We start from the raw sequence: 18,992 nt of genomic DNA on the forward strand, positions 1-18,992 counted from the left end.
CTTTCACCTGACTGCCGCCCATTCCGCACTTCAGCATGGCTGGGGCCCTAACCAGTCGGGTCGCAAAACGCGCCTCAGCTTGACGGCCCCGAGTGCCCGGATGTTGCCCGCGCTTTTCGAAGCTTCGAGATTTCACCCCTCCCCTCCTCCTCCTCTTTCCCAGAGATGAGTTTCGCTTTACGGCGTAAAAGGGCCTGTGCGGGCCGCCGTACAGCAGCCTCCTGCGGACCTCGTGTTTCATTGGCTGCGAGCGGGGTGGGCGGGTCGCCGAGGAGCCTGAGGAAGAGGGTGGCGGCGGTGGTGGTGGTGACTGAGCGGAGCCCAGTGACAGGATGGTGAGGACGGCAGCCGCGGAGCCCGGGGCCTGGCCCTCGGCCGGCGTGCTGTGTCGTTGGGAGCCGCTGGAGTCTCGGGGCGAGGGCGTGGGCGATCCCGGAGGCTTTGGCGGGCGGGCCCGGGCCTGGGGGCGGCCGAGGGGGAGAGCAGGCAGGGGCGGGAGCGGCCACCTCTGGGTGCGGCCGGCGCGGCCTCGCACCCCCGCCCTGGGGGCCGGAGGACTGCCGAGGGGGAAAGGGCCCCTCTCAGCTGCTCGGCTGGTCACGAGACCCGCACGGGAAAGGCCTTTGGGCCTGCGCCTGGAGCGTCCCCGAGAAAGGAGCACGGGCCCCTTCCGTTTCCAGACGCTTCCCTACTCCTTTCCCACAAAAAGCGTCTCCCGCTGGTTGGGATGCACCGGTTACCACCCCAGTGTGGCAAAAGCTGGCTTCTCAGCTGCAGAACGGGAAGTCGCAAGCAGAATCCCCTAAGCATTTTAGTTTGCCGTCTAGGGAAAGGGGGTAAAAACCCTCCGCTTTCCCCGGAGATAACGTCCACCTGCCATTGAAACGTGGTAGGATGCCCACCAGGACTGGAGGTGGCTCTTAGAATTCTTGGGACCCTGTAGAGTAGGATTGCTTAGCGGTTTATGAACTCTTTGAAATTGTTTGGAAAATTTTGTGAATACGTACGTTTTTCTGGGTAAAAGGTCAGTGATTTACCTCGGTCGTTGATCACACTGCCGCAGCCAGCTTCAAGGCGGCCCGTCACCCCCTCGGCCCCAGAAGGTTGCTACCCCTAAGACCTTCCTACATAGAAACTCGGGAGCATCTGCTGGAGAGGGTGCATAGCTGTAATCAGATGTGCAAAGGTGCCCTTGATCCCCTAAAAAGTTAAGAACGGTTTCAAGAGGAGCTCTGATTATCTTGGTATTTGTGTTGATGAGGTTAACTGTAAAGGGACTTCTCTCTCAGATGAGCATCCATTGCATTTTGAAGGTTGTCATGATTATGTGACAAACAGCCTTTCAGGTGGCTTATAGACGTGACAGCTAAAGATTTATGGTGTATGCTTCTTTAGTTTCTTTATATATGTAAAAGGCTTTAATCCTACTTTTGATTTTTGCTTCTAAACGGACTCCACTTTAGAGTAATCCATCTTACAGTAATTTTGAGACATTTATCGCTGGGAGAAGACGAAATTATCTGACATATGATTCCATATTCATGTTTCTGCAGTTTTTTTGAGAGGTGAACACTTTTTTAGAGTAGTTGTACTGGAACATGACTTTTCACATGAAATAGGAAGAACTGGGCAAAATTTAGCATTAGCTGATTCTTTTATGATTAAAAGCGTTTTATTTGGGAAAGGAGACTAAACTAAAAATGTTCAACACTTAGTAGTATCCAGAGTCTATGGGCAGCAAATTCAAGTGTGGGGAGGGTCCACTTTTAGTGGAGAAATGTGTTTGCTGTTATCATCTTTAGTTGGTGACTTCATCACTTGATAATGTATTCATAGCATTGTGTTAGATCTTCTATACAAAATAATGACCTACCTGAGCATACTTTCCCAACTAGTAGAATTTTGAACATAAGAAAATTAAAATCAGTGTACTTGAGGAATAATTAGATCTTAAGAATCCAGAAAATGTTAGCTTTCATTTAAGCTATTACTAATGAATTTTCCAAATTGTCTTGTAAAATTCTTAACAGAACCGGAAACAAAAGAGATGGGAGTCGATGTGGAGAACAAGATTAGGACTAATAGGAAAAATTGACGAGGCAAATTTTTTTAAAGAGAGAGCCTGTGTGTGTATGTGTGTAAAATGTTTAAAAATACAGCAAATGGTTCTTTTGGTATTGTTTTGAGCAAAGCTGATTTTTAACATTTTCTTTCATAACACTCAGAAATCATTAACAATTGTTTGCATATTCATTTGATACGAGTTTTTTGTTCCTTTTTTTGGTTTGATTCTTTTTGTTGCTTTCTTTTAACATTGGTCATGTTTCACCCTTTTTTTTCATTCCCCTGTCTGCAATCAACTTCTTCATTCCACTAAGGCTGGGCACAGAGTAAGTTTCTTCTCTTAGCTCCTACTAACAATGGTGATCGGGTGGCTGATTACTGGGATGTTCACCCTTTTATGGTCTGTCAAATAGGAAGTAACCAAATTCCTATGCTTTGATTGGGTTGGTTCTTTATTTGAATTTAACAAGACTGCCATTGCCAGGATCTTTTGCTGTCTTAAAAGACGCTGTAATCTATGTCTAACCTGAATTGTCAAGTGTGGAATTTGGGCAAGGAGACGCCTTCAAGAATGACATTTGTTAGGTGACACTATTTTCCCTATAGCTTTGTCATGTGCAGGAAACCAGATTCCTAGTAAGGATCCTTACTACTTTGAAATAATTTCTGTGTAGTCATTCATACAGTTATATCCTTAGACGGCTAACAGTCTGGGTACACGTGGGCATAGTCCAGAGTACATTGTAGAATAGGCCATCAGTTATTATAAAGTATCATGTCTTAGCTAATGTTCTTTCTAGCACATTCAAATGGAAAAGTGCATTCATTATTAGTCCTAAACATTTTCAGCCTGGTATAGACATGTACCCTTTTAAAAGGTTGAAGTTCTTTTTTTTAATATAGAAATCTATTTTTTACCTTTTTCTCAAATGCCAGCTTCCCATATTAACTATGTACTTCAATCCATATCTGAAGGGATCCCCCTCTAAAGATGAAGATTGTTCTATATCCAGGTACTTTTGTATGGATTCCTGATGAGGGTGGAAACTTCTCGGTGGTTTTTAGTTTTACAGATGTTTTGTCCACTAAGATCTGGATTGAAACAATTAATATGTCATTGAGCAAATACCAGCTGAAACTGCTTTTTATAAAGAAGAAACTTATTTAACAATTTCTTTTAAAGTGTGCTAATTTTGTAACCTTGTGTTACTTTAGTTGCTCTACATCCTTTCCCTTGTAATCATTTTGGTATTTGTTGCAAGATGAAGGAAGCTTGTTCTAGTAATAATTTTAATTTCACACATTTTGTTTTTAATTTCAATTAAAAATTGACAGATTTTAATTTGGTGACAGTCTGTGGTGGCAAAACTATTTTCTGGGGGCCGGCCTGGTGTCACAGTGGTTAAGTGCGCACGTTCTGCTTCGGCAGCCCGGGGTTTGCCAGTTCGGATCCCGGGTGCGGACATGGCACCACTTGGCAAGCCATGCTGTGGTAGGCGTCCCACGTATAAAGTAGAGGAAGATGTTAGCTCAGGGCCAATCTTCCTCAGCAAAAAGAGGAGGATTGGCAGCAGATGTTAGCTCAGGGCTAATCTTCCTCAAAACAAAACAAACACTATTTTCTGTTTTACTCTATTTCAGATATTTAATGTCTTCTTTGATAATATTAAGGAATAGTCATGCCTTCTTTAAAAGCAGTTAAAGGGCATGTACATTTATGGATGAGATGTCTGTGTGGGAAGACATCCTGACATAGAATAAAGGAGCTTATTCTAATCGACATGAAGAAATTGATTCTCTTGTTCTTTAGAGGGCAGATATTATTTTTAAATGAACTTTTTGACAATATTCTATTAAATGACTGAATTAAATAGTGTTTATATGTCAACTGTTAAAATTTTTAAATTAAAATTTTACAGGATTGAGGTTTTCTATTCTTTTATGTTTAAGTGCAAAATTTATTTTTGTCATCTGAGACTATGTTGCAACTCTACCTCCTGCTAAATTCATCAAGCTTTTTTTTTTTAATGCTTTTATGCACATGATTGAAAATGTTATTTTAAGTTTGAGAACTAAACTGGGGGTACATAAGCAGTTTAATCTAGATAATAACGTGACAGTGAGGATTTCTAATAATGAAGAAAAAAGAAGATAACAGATTATAATTCAGAAGCACACATTTGCCCTATTGAAACTCTTTGAAACATAGGCTGTTTTTATTCTTCTGTAATGTATAGCTAATAGTTTTAAGTAGCAAATATTGTAAATTTTGGCTACTGTTCCTCCAAATAGTTGTTAGTCTGGTAAACATAAATTATAGAATTAACTTTGTTCTCTGTTATTACATTTTTAGTAATTCTCTTCATTAACATTCTATGAATCAATATATAAGGTTTTACAACTGCAGAAATATGGGGGCCGGCCCGGGTGGCGCAGCAGTTAAGTGCACACATTCCACTTTGGCAGCCTGGGGTTCGCTGGTTCGGATCCCGGGTACGGACCTACACACCACTTGTCAAGCCATGCTGTGGTAGGCGTCCCACATATAAAGTAGAGGAAGTTGGACATGGATCTTAGCTCAGGGCCAGTCTTCCTCAGCAAAAAGAGGAGGATTGGCAGCGGATGTTAGCTCAGGGCTGATCTTCCTCAAAAAAAAAAGAAATATTAATTACCGTATCAGTCTTCAAAATGCCAAATTCCACAGAGCCCAGTAGTATTTTTTTCAGTGTAATTCATAGGTCTCTAAGTGAACCACACTAGAAAGCTTGATTTTATTCTTAGTAAATAGAGTGATTACCTGTATTGTGTACGCATACCTGTTTATGACCAAAATAAGATAAGATTGATTTAGAACAGAGTATGTTACCATATGTGTGTTTATTTAAATGATCATGATAGGAACTGTGTGAATAACTTTTGCTCTTTTGGGTTCTGGAATCTCTGATTAGTTTAATTTAAAAGGGGAGTTTTGGGAGGAGAATCCTTGTTTGGACATCATGTTTAACGTTACACCTTGTCTCACCTTGACACTTTAAAGTTGGTGTTGGTATTAGGAGACCTGCACATCCCGCACCGGTGCAATAGTTTGCCAGCTAAATTCAAAAAACTACTGGTGCCAGGAAAGATTCAGCACATTCTCTGCACTGGAAACCTTTGCACCAAAGAGAGTTATGACTATCTCAAGACTCTGGCCGGCGATGTTCATATTGTGAGAGGAGACTTCGATGAGGTGATGTATTTCCCTTTCCCTTCCCAAATAGTTCCTTTTCTGGATAGTTACATATATAAGCTTTATCTTTTAGACCAGAATTTTTCAACTGTTAAGGTCTTTTTTCTTTTAATTTTCCAAATATAAAATTACTACACATACTCCTCTCTTACTGTTTGAAAATCACTGATTTTAGATTAATCAATAAACATATTAAGTATTCGTTCTAACTAAATTGATACGAAATAGAAGTGGTTTTGTCATTATTTTTTGTACTACTGTCATTTAGTTTCTAAAGTTTTTGTTGCAAACTTATCACCGCCCCCACCTCTGCTACCCTGTTCCAAGCCACTGGACCCCTTTCTTGGGGTCCCCTCCCTGATTCTACCCTCCTCTTTCCATAGTTTGTTCTCCAAGTAGCAACCAGAGTGGTCCTTTTTCGGTGAAGTAAGATCACATCACTGGTCTCTGAAAACCCTGCCGTGGCTCCCTGTCTCAGGGGTGAACTGTAAGGGGGCATGAGGGAGTTCTGAGGAGGTGGTTGACCTGTTCTGTATCTTGATTGTGGTTGTACTTGAATAGACGTGTGCATTTGTCAAAACCCCTTGAAGTGTACACTAAAAAGGTCAGTTTTACAGTATGTAAATTATACCTCAATAAACCTGACTTTAAAGAAAGAAAATAAGTTAGGAATTCTGGAGTTCCAACTTTGCCCATTAACAATGGGCCAAAAAAAAAGTTAGTAATGAGATTTTAGGCAAATTACATCCTCTTTCTGGTCTTAATTTCCTCCTACATAAATGTGATTGGAATAGATGATTTTTAAGACTCCTGCCAGTGCTAACATTGTATGATTTAGCATAATAAGTCTGATTCTAGTGTGAAAAATCTATTTTGTGTTTCTGGGAATATAAGCTTTTTCATTAATTATTTAACTTCATTGGTGCTCTTTACTGGGGTTCCTGTATACCAAACCCAATGAGCGTAGTGTCTTTTTTTTTTTTTTTTGAGTGGATTTAAAAAAATAGTTTGGATAAGGGGGCCAGCCCGGTGGCGCAGCGGTTAAGTTCGCACGTTCCGCTTCTCGGCGGCCCGGGGTTCGCTGGTTCGGATCCCGGGTGCCGACATGGCACTGCTTGGCAGCCATGCTGTGGTAGGCGTCCCATGTATAAACTAGAGGAAGATGGGCACGGATGTTAGCTCAGAGCCAGGCTTCCTCAGCAAAAAGAGGAGGACTGGCAGTAGTTAGCTGAGGGCTAATCTTCCTCCAAAAAAAAAACAAACAAACAAACAAACAAAAAGAAATAGTTTGGATAAGCTAGTGGTGGCATGGAGCTAAAAGATAGGGAGATGAGAAGCAAAGGGGCCAATTTCTTGTCGGTAATTAGAATGTAGTTCTGGTTTGTTAAAAACATGTTACGGGTTCCATTTGTGTGATGCTAAAGACAGTTTCAGTAGCAAGAATTAAAATTTCTTGCTTCTAATTTGCTAAATTCATAGACCCTGGAGCCATTCTACCAGGGTTTGGATGTTGGCTCAATCCCTTACTAACGTGACCGTGGGCAAGTTATTTTAACCTCTCTGTGCCTCAGTTTCCTCACCCATAAAATGGAGGTCCTACTAGAACCTACCTCTTAGGATTGTTCGTAAGGATTAAATAGGTTGCTATTTATAAAGCCCTTAGAATAGTGCCTGGTTCATACTAAGTGCTATATAAGTGTTAACTATCATTATGATTTTGAGCCATCTATAAAACTGTTAAAGCCTGGAATATGATTTCAACACACCCTAGCTTACAGCTTATATGCCTAGGATTCTTAGGTAGAGAAAACTCACAAATTTGGGGCAATAATTATTCTCTACAGCATGCCCCAAAGAACCCATATTCTATAAAAATAAACACAATAAAGGGGTTGCATGATAAATTCCAGTTTACCTGATGTAAGTTATGTTTTTTGCATAGTTGCAGCCTTAGTGACTGAGAAGAAATCAAATATTTAATAAATGTGTTGGTTGTGAGGCACTGCATCAAAACATACATATGAGATTGAATATTTAAGCAGATTGTTTTTTAAACATCAGTATCTCTAAAATATATTTTTTCTTACGTCTGTTTCTCATTTTAGAATCTGAATTATCCAGAACAGAAAGTTGTGACTGTTGGGCAGTTCAAAATTGGTTTGATCCATGGACATCAAGTTATTCCATGGGGAGACATGGCCAGCTTAGCCCTGCTGCAGAGGCAGTTTGATGTGGACATTCTTATCTCGGGACATACACACAAATTTGAAGCATTTGAGCATGAAAATAAATTCTACATTAACCCAGGTTCTGCCACTGGAGCATATAACGCCTTGGAAACGTGAGTAGTATGCAATTTGGGAATTGGGGTTTTTTTAAAGTTAATAATTGCACATGACATTTCATAAAAGAGAAATGTGACCATTTAAATATTTATAGCCTTCTTGGCAATCTTCTTTTGGTGATGATTCTTTTTTATGTGTAACAACAAGATTTCTCCTTGAAACCAGTTGTCATCCTAAAATGACTTTGTAGTGCTGCTGCTTTTAGTACAAAACACTGACATTATTTATGTTTTCTTCCAGAAACATTATTCCTTCATTTGTGTTGATGGATATCCAGGCTTCTACAGTTGTCACTTACGTGTATCAGCTAATTGGAGATGACGTGAAAGTAGAACGAATCGAATACAAAAAATCTTAAAGCTAGGCCTGTCTTGATTTTTCTGTTGGGTTTTTTTTTTTTTCATTTTCCTGTTCAAATCAAGTAATTAAACATTTAAGAGCCACAAAACTGTATCACTTTTATAATATTTTGCAGTAAAATATAATAGCGTCTTCTGTTAATACAATGTTCTAAGCTTCTTGTAAACTATAAGAATATATTTAGTTTAAGTATATGATTTCTATGAAAAAGTGTTCTCCACACAGTAAATGGTCACGTGTTAGGGAAAGTTTATCCTTGTAAATATTTTCAAAGTTGGTATTTGGAACTTTAGTACAAAAGTGCATGAGAAGAAAGAATCTAGTCTTTCTTGTATACATTTTTTTCTTCTCCAGGAATAAACAGTTACCTTTCATTTATGCTTTCTTGATAAACTTGCGTTTTAATTTTTACAAATCATAGAAATAAGAGATTGAATCAAACTGTGGACAAGTATTAAAGTGATAAGGTAGCTGAGATGACCTTTCAGAGCTCTCTCATTTCTTACAATGTTCTGGGTCATAATGGTGCACTCAGATTTTAGTTTCTAAATAATATACCATATTGGCATGTGAAATCAGCAGGGATTCTTCAAACTGTTGCTTTAAATTGCCCTGTTCCTATTTTTCAAGTTTTAACAAAATTTTTTAAAAACAATATTTAGAAGGAAAGCACACTAGAGTGCATATATAACGTAAGGAATCGCCTCCTTAGCACTATTCCCAACTTAATCTAGTTTGAGAGTCCAAGTGTTTGTGTGGCAGTTTTCATAAAATAGGGCAAATTTATATTTCCATTTTTAAGTTGTATTCAAGCAGCAAATATTTATTAAATACCTTCTTTGCAAGCCAGGATGCTATCTCTATCAAATGCTGTTCTGAATCGGAAGATTTCAGAGTTTTCCTCAGCTCAGTCAAGAAAATACTTGTCTATTCTAATGTTGCTGTTTTAGGACTTATTGTAAAGCAGAGAAAGAATTACACAATGTACTTGTTAGATTTAAAGAAAAATTACTCAATTTTAAGTGACAAGAAAAATTTTAATTGTATCTAGCTAGAAATATAAGCATATATTATACGCAAATTTTATTACACAATCCTTGGTACATGGACCTACATCAAACCAATTAGATTGTTGTAAAAGTTTCTGAACAAACCAAAATTACTTAATTACTTAATGGTAAATAACAATACTATCCTAAATGTAGAGAGAGGACACAAATCACAACCTCTTACCCCTACTTTTGGCACGTTATCAATACACAAGACAAGATTGTCAAGTTAGCATCAGATGTTCTCCCTGTTCTTCAATTGACATTGATTGCATACACTTTAGTAAATCTTCTTCCTTTTTTTCTTCATTCGTGTATGATTCAGAATCATTTGTAGAAACTAAGGGGAAAAAAAAGAGTTTATAATGTCTGGTTTGGAAATAAGTTGTATTTCATCCTGAAAATTTAGACTTGTATATAAGAACCGCCTTCAAAATGACCTACGTCACTAATGAGCCTTTAGCAAAAACAAATTGCCTGCAAGTTTCAAAACTTAACCACCTCCCCTCCTTCCCCCACATCTCTTACTTTTTAAAATAAGATACCCAGTACTGTATTCTAGCCAAGTTACTATGTAGCAAATTCTCTGTTACTAAGTCCTGTTTTCCCTTTGCTTTTCAAAATCTTTTGTTTAAGGGGGAGTTCTAGCCTCAATATTCTCCATGTTCCTTAAGTGCCTTCTCATCTCTCTTTTGGGGACCACAGGGACTTTTCCCCTATCTGGAGTTTCCTCTAGCTGATCTTTTTGGAACCAGACTTACCTTCTCCCCTGCCATTTCACTCATTTCTTGGATAGGCATAGCGTGATATTTACAGCAGAGCTGAGTGGCACTGTCACACGGAAATGGGATATGGGTTCAGAAGGCCTAACTTCCCTACCCACTGTAGTAGTAAGGGGAAATTATTTAACTTTCACTTTATCAATTCTGAGGAATATTTCTGAACGTTCAGTCTTTCTCTTTTGCCTTTTTCATTTTGCGGTATTCTGCACTTGTGTAGAAGGATCCTTTCTGCTGATCCTTCCCAAGTCTGGATTTGTGAGTTGCTCCAGAAAATTTTGATAATATCACCTGATTGGCTTGCTTGCACTGCTTTGTTGAAAATTAAACAAAATGGTATAGGTGATGCAGCCCTTTGTAAACTGTTCAATGCTGTACAAAATATGTTGTCCATCCAAAAATGTCACTATCTCATAAAAGGAGTGCTGTGGCTTGGAAAAGTCATGTTTGTGGCTCTGGGTTGTGACAAATTCATTCTCTGTTAAATCTTTGATGTTGATGTTATAAATATCTTTATTTAGAATTAGAAATACCTTGAACCTTACTCCCCTGAGCAGTGTGTTCTTTAAAATGAAAGCAGAAACTATATTTTACTCTAAATTTTTTAATGTCCTCTGTAATAGAAATGAAACTTGGGTTTAAATATTTGTTAAGCATAAGATCTTTTAAAATGCATATTTTAAAAATTCCACATTTACCTGATTGCATGAACAGTCTCCCTGGTTTTCTAAAAATCTTCAGCAACTTACATCTTGTTTTAGATGCATATCCAGTTTTTAAACTATAAGAAAGAGAAGCATCTTAGTTGGAACCAGCAAAGTGAACAGCTGCCTAATGCATGTGCAAGAGCATACAAATACTTTTTATTAGGCTGCCAGCATCACCAAAAAGATCCTTTCAGCCCCTGAATTCTCCTGTGGCTTATTAACCTTGAAATGCAAAGCTAACTATTGTAGTTCAGGTTGGATAATCAGGCTTCTTAATCTCTTTTCCTCTTTCCTTTTTTGTTTATAGTATTCCCCCATGCAGAAGCAACCATATGCTTCTTTTGGAAGTGTTTGTATTATTTTGAGTTTGAGTGGGAATCATTGAAAGGGGCAGTCTTCTATATCTCTATCTGATGAAGAAATTTTTACAATTCCACAAAATATGTTCCAGAAGAAGTGGCATATCCCAGTCAGCTCAGTAAAAGAGACTGTGAGATAACATCCTTTTGTGCTTTTTGTCCAACCTCTTCTGAATTTATCAAAGTGAACATATTAGGGAACACAAGCTTTAATATCATTTAGCTACCCTTCACATAAAATTGGAGTACATTTTCCTCCTTGGAAACAATAAAAAACAGACCCTTCTTTGTTTCTCACTGGTCGCCAAAGGGAATGCTGTATGATCATTTCAGATGCACATATGGCTGCGATGTGAGAAGGCCCTGAGTCCTCTCTCTCCAGTTGATGTCGCCATGTAGTGCAGGGGTAATGCTTCTGTGCGTAACGAGAGCTGAGGCGGCTCCTGGGATGAGTGAGGGCACCTGTCATACATACAAATCACCTCTATTAGAAGACTTCCTCATTTCTTGTGAGAACTAGTGAGGGACTAACTGGGGGTGCACCTGCCTGGCTTGTGTGAGCTGCGCTGGATCACATGCATGTACTGCCTCTTCATTAACGTCCTCAGATAGTTTGCATTATAGATCTTAGCAATGCTGCACAGATAACGCTTCTGGCCTATGGTGAGGTCTCGATGCTAAAAGACAGAACAAGATTTATAGGCTGCATTGTAGAACAGAGGTTGGCAATATTCCTGATCCGAAAGGATGCATGTTCAGGACAGTTGTACCATCTGTACATTTTACTTACGCAAATCAGCTATGTTAATTTGGCCAAAAAGAGAGAGAAAGAAATGGCCATTTAAACAAGTGACTGCTTGCCATTTCCACTCAATTCAGATGCCCAAAGAGGTTTGAGAACCACTGCCCTAGAAGAATAGGAAAGTATGAATCTGCTGTGCTGTCAGTGAGTCTTAGTTCCCATGTGCCTCTCAGTGGGTATAGGCATCTTGCCCTCTATGACTTTTGAGGTATAATGTGACACCTAAAAGCAACCCAATTACTGTACTTAGTTTTAACTAAAGAAACAGCCTTTTCTTGCCCCAGAGAAATAACTGTTGTGTTGGACAGACTCAGGGATCTGTTGGTCTCTGATATAAGTAATTTCAACTAAGATTTTCACTGTGCTTGCTGATTTGAGAAGTTGACGCTCACCTAAAATGCAAGGCCCTGCTGTGTAAGCATATGTATGCACACACACACAGGATTTACTGAACTGAATAGGTAATAAATCCAGAGGAAATTCAAGATGTTGGTCAGAAAAATTTACCAGTTTGCACCAATCTGTAGTAACCCTAATTCGCAGTGCTCTAGAGAGGATGCTCCTGGCAGCTATGATCTTTAATGGGGTAACACAGGTCAACAGTTGCAAATGCTTATTGCCATTTTCTTTACTTGCTTCTAATTTTGTAGTCCTTGAGCAAAACTTTATAAGGTTGGGTTTCCATCTCTAGAATGGAACTTTCCTCAAGCATCTTTGTGTTTGGGGCAGTGAGCTTCCTGAGTGAAGGTGCATTAGATCTAAAGTATCGTAAAGCCCTGAAAGAACTCTTGACAGGGAATCTATAATGATAAAATCCTTGCACTCATTCACAACTTTACCCAGCAGATCTTTACAGACTCCTAGACAATATGCTGGGTGTATTTTGTCTTCCACAGTGCCTTACCGTCGAAGCAGCTTACCTTCAATAAAAAGTGCGGTTGTGAATACAAAGAGTATTGGTATTTAAATAAAGTAGTGGTATTTAGTTAGCATACCTTTAGAAAGGGCACATCTGTCATTGATTTAGGGATGTGAATTCTTTGAATTTGAGGAGTTTTCCATAACTCTTGCAGCTTGGCTATGTTCACTTTATGTCCACCTTTGAATCTATCTGTAGGCAAGGACATTATTTTGTCAATTTCATGAGCAAAGATCAGTTCAACAAATTATTAAGATCTACGTACTTACATGTGTCCGTGATTGTCCTGGAGTAGTAGTATGAGTCAGGCTGTTAAATCTGAAGACTGTACTATAGGCCATTTGGTTTTAGAGCACGCAAAAAGCGAAGACATTTACAAATATTTAACTATATATATATTTATCATTATATATGGACTACATTATTTTGAAGTCAGCTGAGATGCAAACTGTTGACAATAACTTACTTTTTTAGTTTATTGTATATCAGACCATACTAAACAGGAATATACATGTAGGATTTGCACTTTAAAGATTTACAATATTTTATCATTCATTTGACTTTAGTATATAGTTTTAAAATTCTTTTCTGCATTAGACTCAAGAGGGAATAACATAAATTTTACCACTTTAATGAAGCAGTGTTAAAATGAAGGACTTTGCAGAAATTTATTAAAGTTTTTACATAATTTCAGTTAGTACACTATTTTAGATACTGATGTGGGTAGATTAAAAGAATAGTCTTTTAATAAAAATAAAACTTGAGACATATTCCCAGAAGAATGGAAACTAGTTTTCAATTTCAGATGTATTGAGACCAGTACCTTAATATAGGCTATAAAATTCACTAGCAGTTTGGGGAAAAACAATATCTGGAAAAATTTAATCAGGAAATAACTCTTTATACACTCTCTTCCTCTCCACACACCTACTCTTTGCAGGCAACTACTGATGTGCTTTCTATCACTAGAGATTAGTTTGCATTTTCTTTTTGTGTGTGTAAGAGGAGGATTGGCCCTGAGCTAACATCTGCTGGCAATCTTCCTCTTTTTGCTTGAGGAAGATTGTCCCTGTGCTAACATCCGTGCCAGTCTTCCTCCATTTTGTATGTGGGACGCTGCCACAGCATGGCCTGATGAGCAGTGTGTAGGTCCATGCCACGGATCCAAACCTGTGAACCCCAGGCCACCAAAGCAGAGTGCAGGAACCCAACCACTGTGCCACTGGGCTGGCCCCAGATTACATTTTCTTGAGTTTGATATAAATGGAAACATACAGTATATATTCTGCTTTTGTCTGGCTTCTTTCATTCAACATAATTATTCTGAAATCATTCATATGACATGTAGCAATATTTCATCCCTTTTTATTGTTGGGTTGTATTCCATTGCATGTATGTATATACCACAATTTGATTATCCATCCACCTCTGGATGGACATTTGAGTTGTTTCCAGTTTTAGGCTATTACAAATAAAACTGGCAGAACAGATTTTAAGTTAAAATTTTGTAATTTGTAAACTCAAAAGCACAGTTTTGTTTCAATACTATTGATAATGAAGGCCATAATTTTACATATTAAACTTTAAATTTACTTATTTCTTCAAGATTTCAGCAAGTTGAATGGTTAGTGCAGATAAGTAAGAGTTATATTTGCATACTTGAAGGACAAACTAGTTTGCCAACAAATAGAAAATCATCTGGAAATTATGTTATTATGACCCTTAAAACATAATTTGGAATCTGTAATAATAAAATGAATACCATTTCAAAATTTTAAGTTTTTTAAATCCTTTTTCAAATCATAAATGTGAGTTAATTAAGAATATAGTTTTTGTGTCCCTACTAATCAGTATTTCTGAGATGTGTATTATAGCCTAGACTAAAATTTAATTTCTCAAAAGATAGCATTTCTTTACAGAAAAATGAAACATTTAAAAATAATGGTTAAATTCAACAACAAGCAACCCAGTTGAAAAATGGGCAAAGGACTTGAACAGAACAGACTTGGGATGTCTCCAAAGAGTATATACAAATGGCCGATACGTGCATGAAAAGATGCTCACCATGGCTAGTCATCAGAAAAATGCAAATCAAAGTCACAGTGAGATACCACTTCATACCTATAAGGATGGCTACCATTAGACAAGCAGAAAACAGTGTTAGCTACGAGATGAAGAAATTGGAACCCTGTGCATTGCTGATGGGAATGTAAAATGGTGCAGCTGCTGTGGAAAAAGTATGGCAGCTCCTCAAAAAGTTAAACAGAATTGCCATATGATCCAGCAATTCCGTTTTTAAACGACCATATCATTTATTTATATATGTACATGTGTGTATTTTTATATATATGTACATACAGTCAGGCAACTGTGAGGACTATAAATTTTCCAAGGAAAAGCAAAGTGAATTCAGCTTTATATAGTATTGAACTGAAATTGCTCTACCTGGGAAAAATTAGTGAGAGGCCTTTGGCGGGCCTGTCTGACTCTCTCAACTCCAGCAGCTCTATCCTTTATTTCAAGTGAGAGGAAAATAGCAGCACCGAGAAATATTTCATGTTCCTCAAAGTTGTTCAATTTGGATTTTTTCCCTTCACTCTGCATAGAAACCCCAGGCTGTGCTCTGTGCTTTTCAATCAACATCGGTTATAAACACAGTTCTTTTCAGATTCATTGCTATTTTGAAGCACTCTTTTTAAAATGCTTGATGTGAGATATCTTAGCAGGAGAGAAAGAACCTGCTGGATTATGCTTTGTAAATCTTAAAGGCTGAGTTCACCAAGGATGCTGATAAAGTCTATTTTTAAAACTCCATTGTGTGAGTAGTTATAGCAAAATTGGCTTCTCTGTACCATGTTATTTATAGGTATTATCTGCTTTGTATGCTCTACTCACCGGTACCTTTGGAATTCTGGTAATAACAGTGTCCAGCTGATCTGTTAAAAAAAAAGATTAAATAATATGTAATAGTTGACAGATTTATAAGCAGTAAAGAAAGTATTTTAAATGAAAAAAAGACAGTATTTCATATGCTTTTTACTTTTCATGTTTCCATCAGACAGCAAGTCTTGCAAATTTTCTCCTATAATTCTGGTTGTATCCCAATGGTTCCAGGCTTTTTCAAAATGAGTTATCTGAGATTTTTACCATACTAGAAAGGATTTACTTTAAGTCAGATTTGGTCTTACTCTTACAGCCTCGTAATCTAATTCCTGCATTAAGCTCAATAAAGTATTGGGCTTCGGTGCTATCCATGATATTTTCTTGCTCTCTTTATTTTTAATAAAGTAATTTGGGTATGGAAAAGATTATCTTGTTCTTTATTGCATATATTTAAGGTATACTGGAACTGATAAGTTGGTCTGGAATGTTTCTAATTTTGTACAAGTTCTTTTTTTCTTTTCTCAAATTAAGACAAAACACCGTTGCATCCCTCTTCTTTCTATTTATTCAGTGAGCAAAAGTTCATTGATCTCCCAGCATACTAGGATCCAGCACTTCACCAAGCACTGTGATGAACAGAAAAGAAACACAAGACTCCATCCCATCTTTAAAAGTCTTCAGTCCACCAGATGTATATCAGAAGGAGCCATGACTGTGGCCTGAATTCAGAGAGGGAACGCTGGGCAGCTCTAGATTTGGGGAATAACTGATGATAGGGATGAGGAGTTACTGCCTCCAGCAGTGACTTCAGCATCAAGGAAAAAGTAGTAAAAACCTGCTCAAAATGAAATGGATTTACTATGGAAGGAAATTCTGTGGGAAGAAAATGTCAAGATCAAGTGCCTCTAATATTCATAATCGTTTGTCTCATTGGCGATTATGAATCCCCTTGACATGAAGGTGCCTAGTGTCACGTACAAGGAACTGATTTATCGACTCGGAAGCCCTCGGTGGAGCCGGAGGAATCTGTTCCCCTACCTGCCTTTATATAGAGATCTTGCGGCCGGCCGGCAATTTTTCCAGTAGGTTTCGCAGCGCCCCCTCGGGGCAGAAAGACCCACGCAAGCGACTGTCGCAGTCACTGCATTTAAGTCATTGCACCAAACCCTCCTCGTAAGCTTCCTTCAGAAGCCCTTCCCCTAAACAGTGTGTCGGCTTCCATATTTCCCATCCCGGCCACCAAAAAGGTTCTCTCCTCCTCTCACCTCAGTGCACTGGGGAGCCAGCTCCCACCCTCTCCTCTACAGGGGGATCTCGACCCTGGGCTGGTCGCCTCCTCCCTAACCCCTCAAGGCCCCGCAGTCTCACCCGCCGCCGCCGCCCACTGTCCTGGCCACTGCGGGCGGCTCTGCGGAAGAGCTGCACTCCGTCCAGACGGACACCAGACCCTGGCCGGGCATCTCCTCCCGGGGGCCAGGACCGCGAGGTGTGTGCGGGAGCAGCTTTCCCCTTTCCCCTCCCCTGTCAGCACGCGTGCGTCAGGCCAGGCGATACTGGGGGTGAAGAGGTGGACGCCGGACGCCAGCCCCCTCCGAAGCGGTCCGGACACTGCCCGAACAGCTTCGGGAGAGCGGGGAGGACAGATCCACGATCTTGGAGTTAAATTGGGGGAGGGGGCGGGAGTTCTTTAGTTGATTGTGCGTTTGCACGTTTGCATCTTTTTGTGGAAGGGAGGTGTCACGGGAAGGAAATATACATGCTCTCCAAAACGAGAGGTGACTTCCACCTCAGCATTCCAGACCCTCAGCAAATTTGCAAGTCTTGAGTGTCACCATATAGGTCAAACATCAGTACGCAAACCAAGGTCCAGAGCGCCCGGTGCAGGGATGCTAAGTGTTATCGGTTATCGGTTATCACCAAGGCAACCAGTCTCCGCCAGTATCGCAACGGCTGATTTCCACCAACTACTGCTGCGCACGCGCAAACGCCCCCTCCCTCCTCGGAGTTGTCGGAGGGCGCGTTTCACACGGAATTTGGCCTTCGGGACGCTCCGTAGTCAGAGGTGTGGCAGAACAGAAGGCACAAAAGGAATTTGGATTGCGATTAGCTCGCACGCCGTGTTCCCGGAACTCAGAGGGCGTCGCGCGAAGGCTGAAGGGAGCTTGGGGGTCCGGCTGCTCGTCCTGTGGTGCGGGGGGCGCCGGAACCGGGGAGCCGGCATGCCTCGCTATGCGCAGCTGGTCATGGGTCCCGCCGGCAGCGGGAAGGTGAGGATTTGGCGGGAGAAGGGGAGAGAAGTCGGGGTTCGTGGGAGGCAGAGAGGTTCAGGTTCTGAGGGAGGGACCGGCGGGTGTGTGTATAGGGGACTGACCCCGAGACCCTGGGCAGGTCGCTTCTACAGTCTGGGCTTCAGTATCCTTTTTGTTGTTGTGTTGAAAGGAAAGTAATGATACTTGCTAATATTTATTGTGTGCTTCTGCCCCATATACTGCGCTAAACGTCTCATTTATTTTCCACAATCCCTCTGTGGGATGTCCTATTATTCCTATTTTACAGATAAGAAAAATGAGACACAGAAAAGTTAAGTTCTTTGCCCAGGATCACACAGCTCGTAAGTGGCAGCTGGAATTTGAATCTGTTTTTTTCTGCCTCCGGAATCTAGCCCTGTATCCCTCCCAGGAGGATAAAGTGGGGTCTCGTTAATCACTGTTTCTCAGAGCTTGAGACACGGATTTTTGGTATTTGTGGCGATCTTAGAAGGTACACGGGCCTGACATTAATGAGCATTGAATCATATATTGAGAAAAGTGCTCCCTTTTCAGTTTTCTTTCAGTTTGCATTGAGGTGGAATTGTGAGTTTGATGCTAGTGTATCTTCAACACTTCTTTAAAGTCTTTTCAGAGAGCAGATCTTAGAGCTTTTGACAGGCAATTTTATTTAGCTACAGTGAAACGAGCTTTAAAGTTGTATTTAATTTTATGGTTACCTTCACGTTATGATAAGTATAACTGGTTTCCTGTTTACAGTAGAGATACAACTTTTTCTTGTAAACAAATATTAAGGGAGTAAATTAGGGTCATTCAGATTGGTAGAAATGGTGAAGATATTGGTCAATTCACAGGAGTGTGGGAAACACTCGAGTCTATGGAGGTCTTGTGTGGCTTAAACCTTTAACATATTGTTCTGAGGTTTGCCCTATTCTGGGTGCAGGAGATATACATGTGACTATGATGTGGCCCTTGCCTACGCAGAGCCTATAATCTGTTTGGAAATACAGATACGTGACTTGTCAATTAAAATACAGTGTGATGCATGGAGAGGGTTTCCTAGGCAGAGAGAATAGTATGTGTAAAATCATTGAGGGGAAAGCGTGCCAGAAGTTATTTCTATGTTCTAGACTGACTTTTGTACTGATTGTGTTAGATAAGTATCTTTCTATAAATTTTTGATGCCTACTATCAGAAATACTTGTTGAGGGGCCGGCCTGGTGGCGCAG

At 39.8% G+C, this 18,992-nt stretch overlaps 4 protein-coding genes across 14 annotated transcripts in view; 2 read left to right on the forward strand and 2 right to left on the reverse strand.

Moving 5' to 3' along the window:
- Positions 1–241, reverse strand: part of RAD9B (RAD9 checkpoint clamp component B) — a 56,419-nt gene extending 56,178 nt beyond the window's left edge. For 8 of the 9 annotated variants that reach the window (XR_011542420.1, XR_011542419.1, XM_070628973.1 and 5 more), the window contains exon 1: positions 1–241. Coding sequence is in view for 6 of the 9 variants with exons in the window: in XM_070628973.1 (XP_070485074.1) it covers positions 1–241 (241 nt within the window). In the remaining 3 variants the exon portion in view is untranslated. The other variant, XM_070628975.1, reaches the window with a different exon arrangement.
- Positions 207–8,376, forward strand: VPS29 (VPS29 retromer complex component). 2 transcript variants are annotated; one of them, XM_070628979.1, is made up of 4 exons: positions 207–335; positions 5,102–5,293; positions 7,399–7,634; positions 7,879–8,376. In XM_070628979.1, the coding sequence occupies exons 1-4, from the start codon at positions 333–335 to the stop codon at positions 7,994–7,996; spliced, it is 549 nt and encodes a 182-aa protein (XP_070485080.1). In that variant the 5' UTR covers positions 207–332; the 3' UTR covers positions 7,997–8,376. The 2 variants fall into 2 exon arrangements, with proteins under 2 accessions (XP_070485080.1, XP_070485079.1); XM_070628978.1 differs by having other exon boundaries at positions 209–347.
- Positions 8,014–17,106, reverse strand: FAM216A (family with sequence similarity 216 member A). Of its 2 annotated transcripts, none has more exons than XM_008508384.2 (7): positions 16,865–17,106; positions 15,509–15,549; positions 12,690–12,805; positions 11,440–11,569; positions 11,174–11,354; positions 10,525–10,607; positions 8,014–9,387 (listed from the first exon to the last, which is right to left on the reverse strand). In XM_008508384.2, exons 1-7 carry the CDS (start codon positions 16,954–16,956, stop codon positions 9,272–9,274), a joined length of 759 nt encoding a protein of 252 aa, XP_008506606.1. In that variant the 5' UTR covers positions 16,957–17,106; the 3' UTR covers positions 8,014–9,271. The 2 variants fall into 2 exon arrangements, with proteins under 2 accessions (XP_008506606.1, XP_008506613.1); XM_008508391.2 differs by having other exon boundaries at positions 15,515–15,549; positions 16,865–16,999.
- GPN3 (GPN-loop GTPase 3) overlaps positions 17,107–18,992 on the forward strand; it is a 12,338-nt gene continuing 10,452 nt past the window's right edge. Inside the window, exon 1 of the mRNA XM_008508399.2 lies at positions 17,107–17,763. Coding sequence (XP_008506621.1) covers positions 17,383–17,763 — 381 coding nt within the window. The 5' untranslated portion in view covers positions 17,107–17,382. The remainder of the gene's footprint in view (positions 17,764–18,992) is intronic.

The sequence above is a fragment of the Equus przewalskii genome, chromosome 7 (assembly GCF_037783145.1).
Source record: "Equus przewalskii isolate Varuska chromosome 7, EquPr2, whole genome shotgun sequence".
Classification (NCBI taxonomy): Eukaryota; Metazoa; Chordata; class Mammalia; order Perissodactyla; family Equidae; genus Equus; species Equus przewalskii.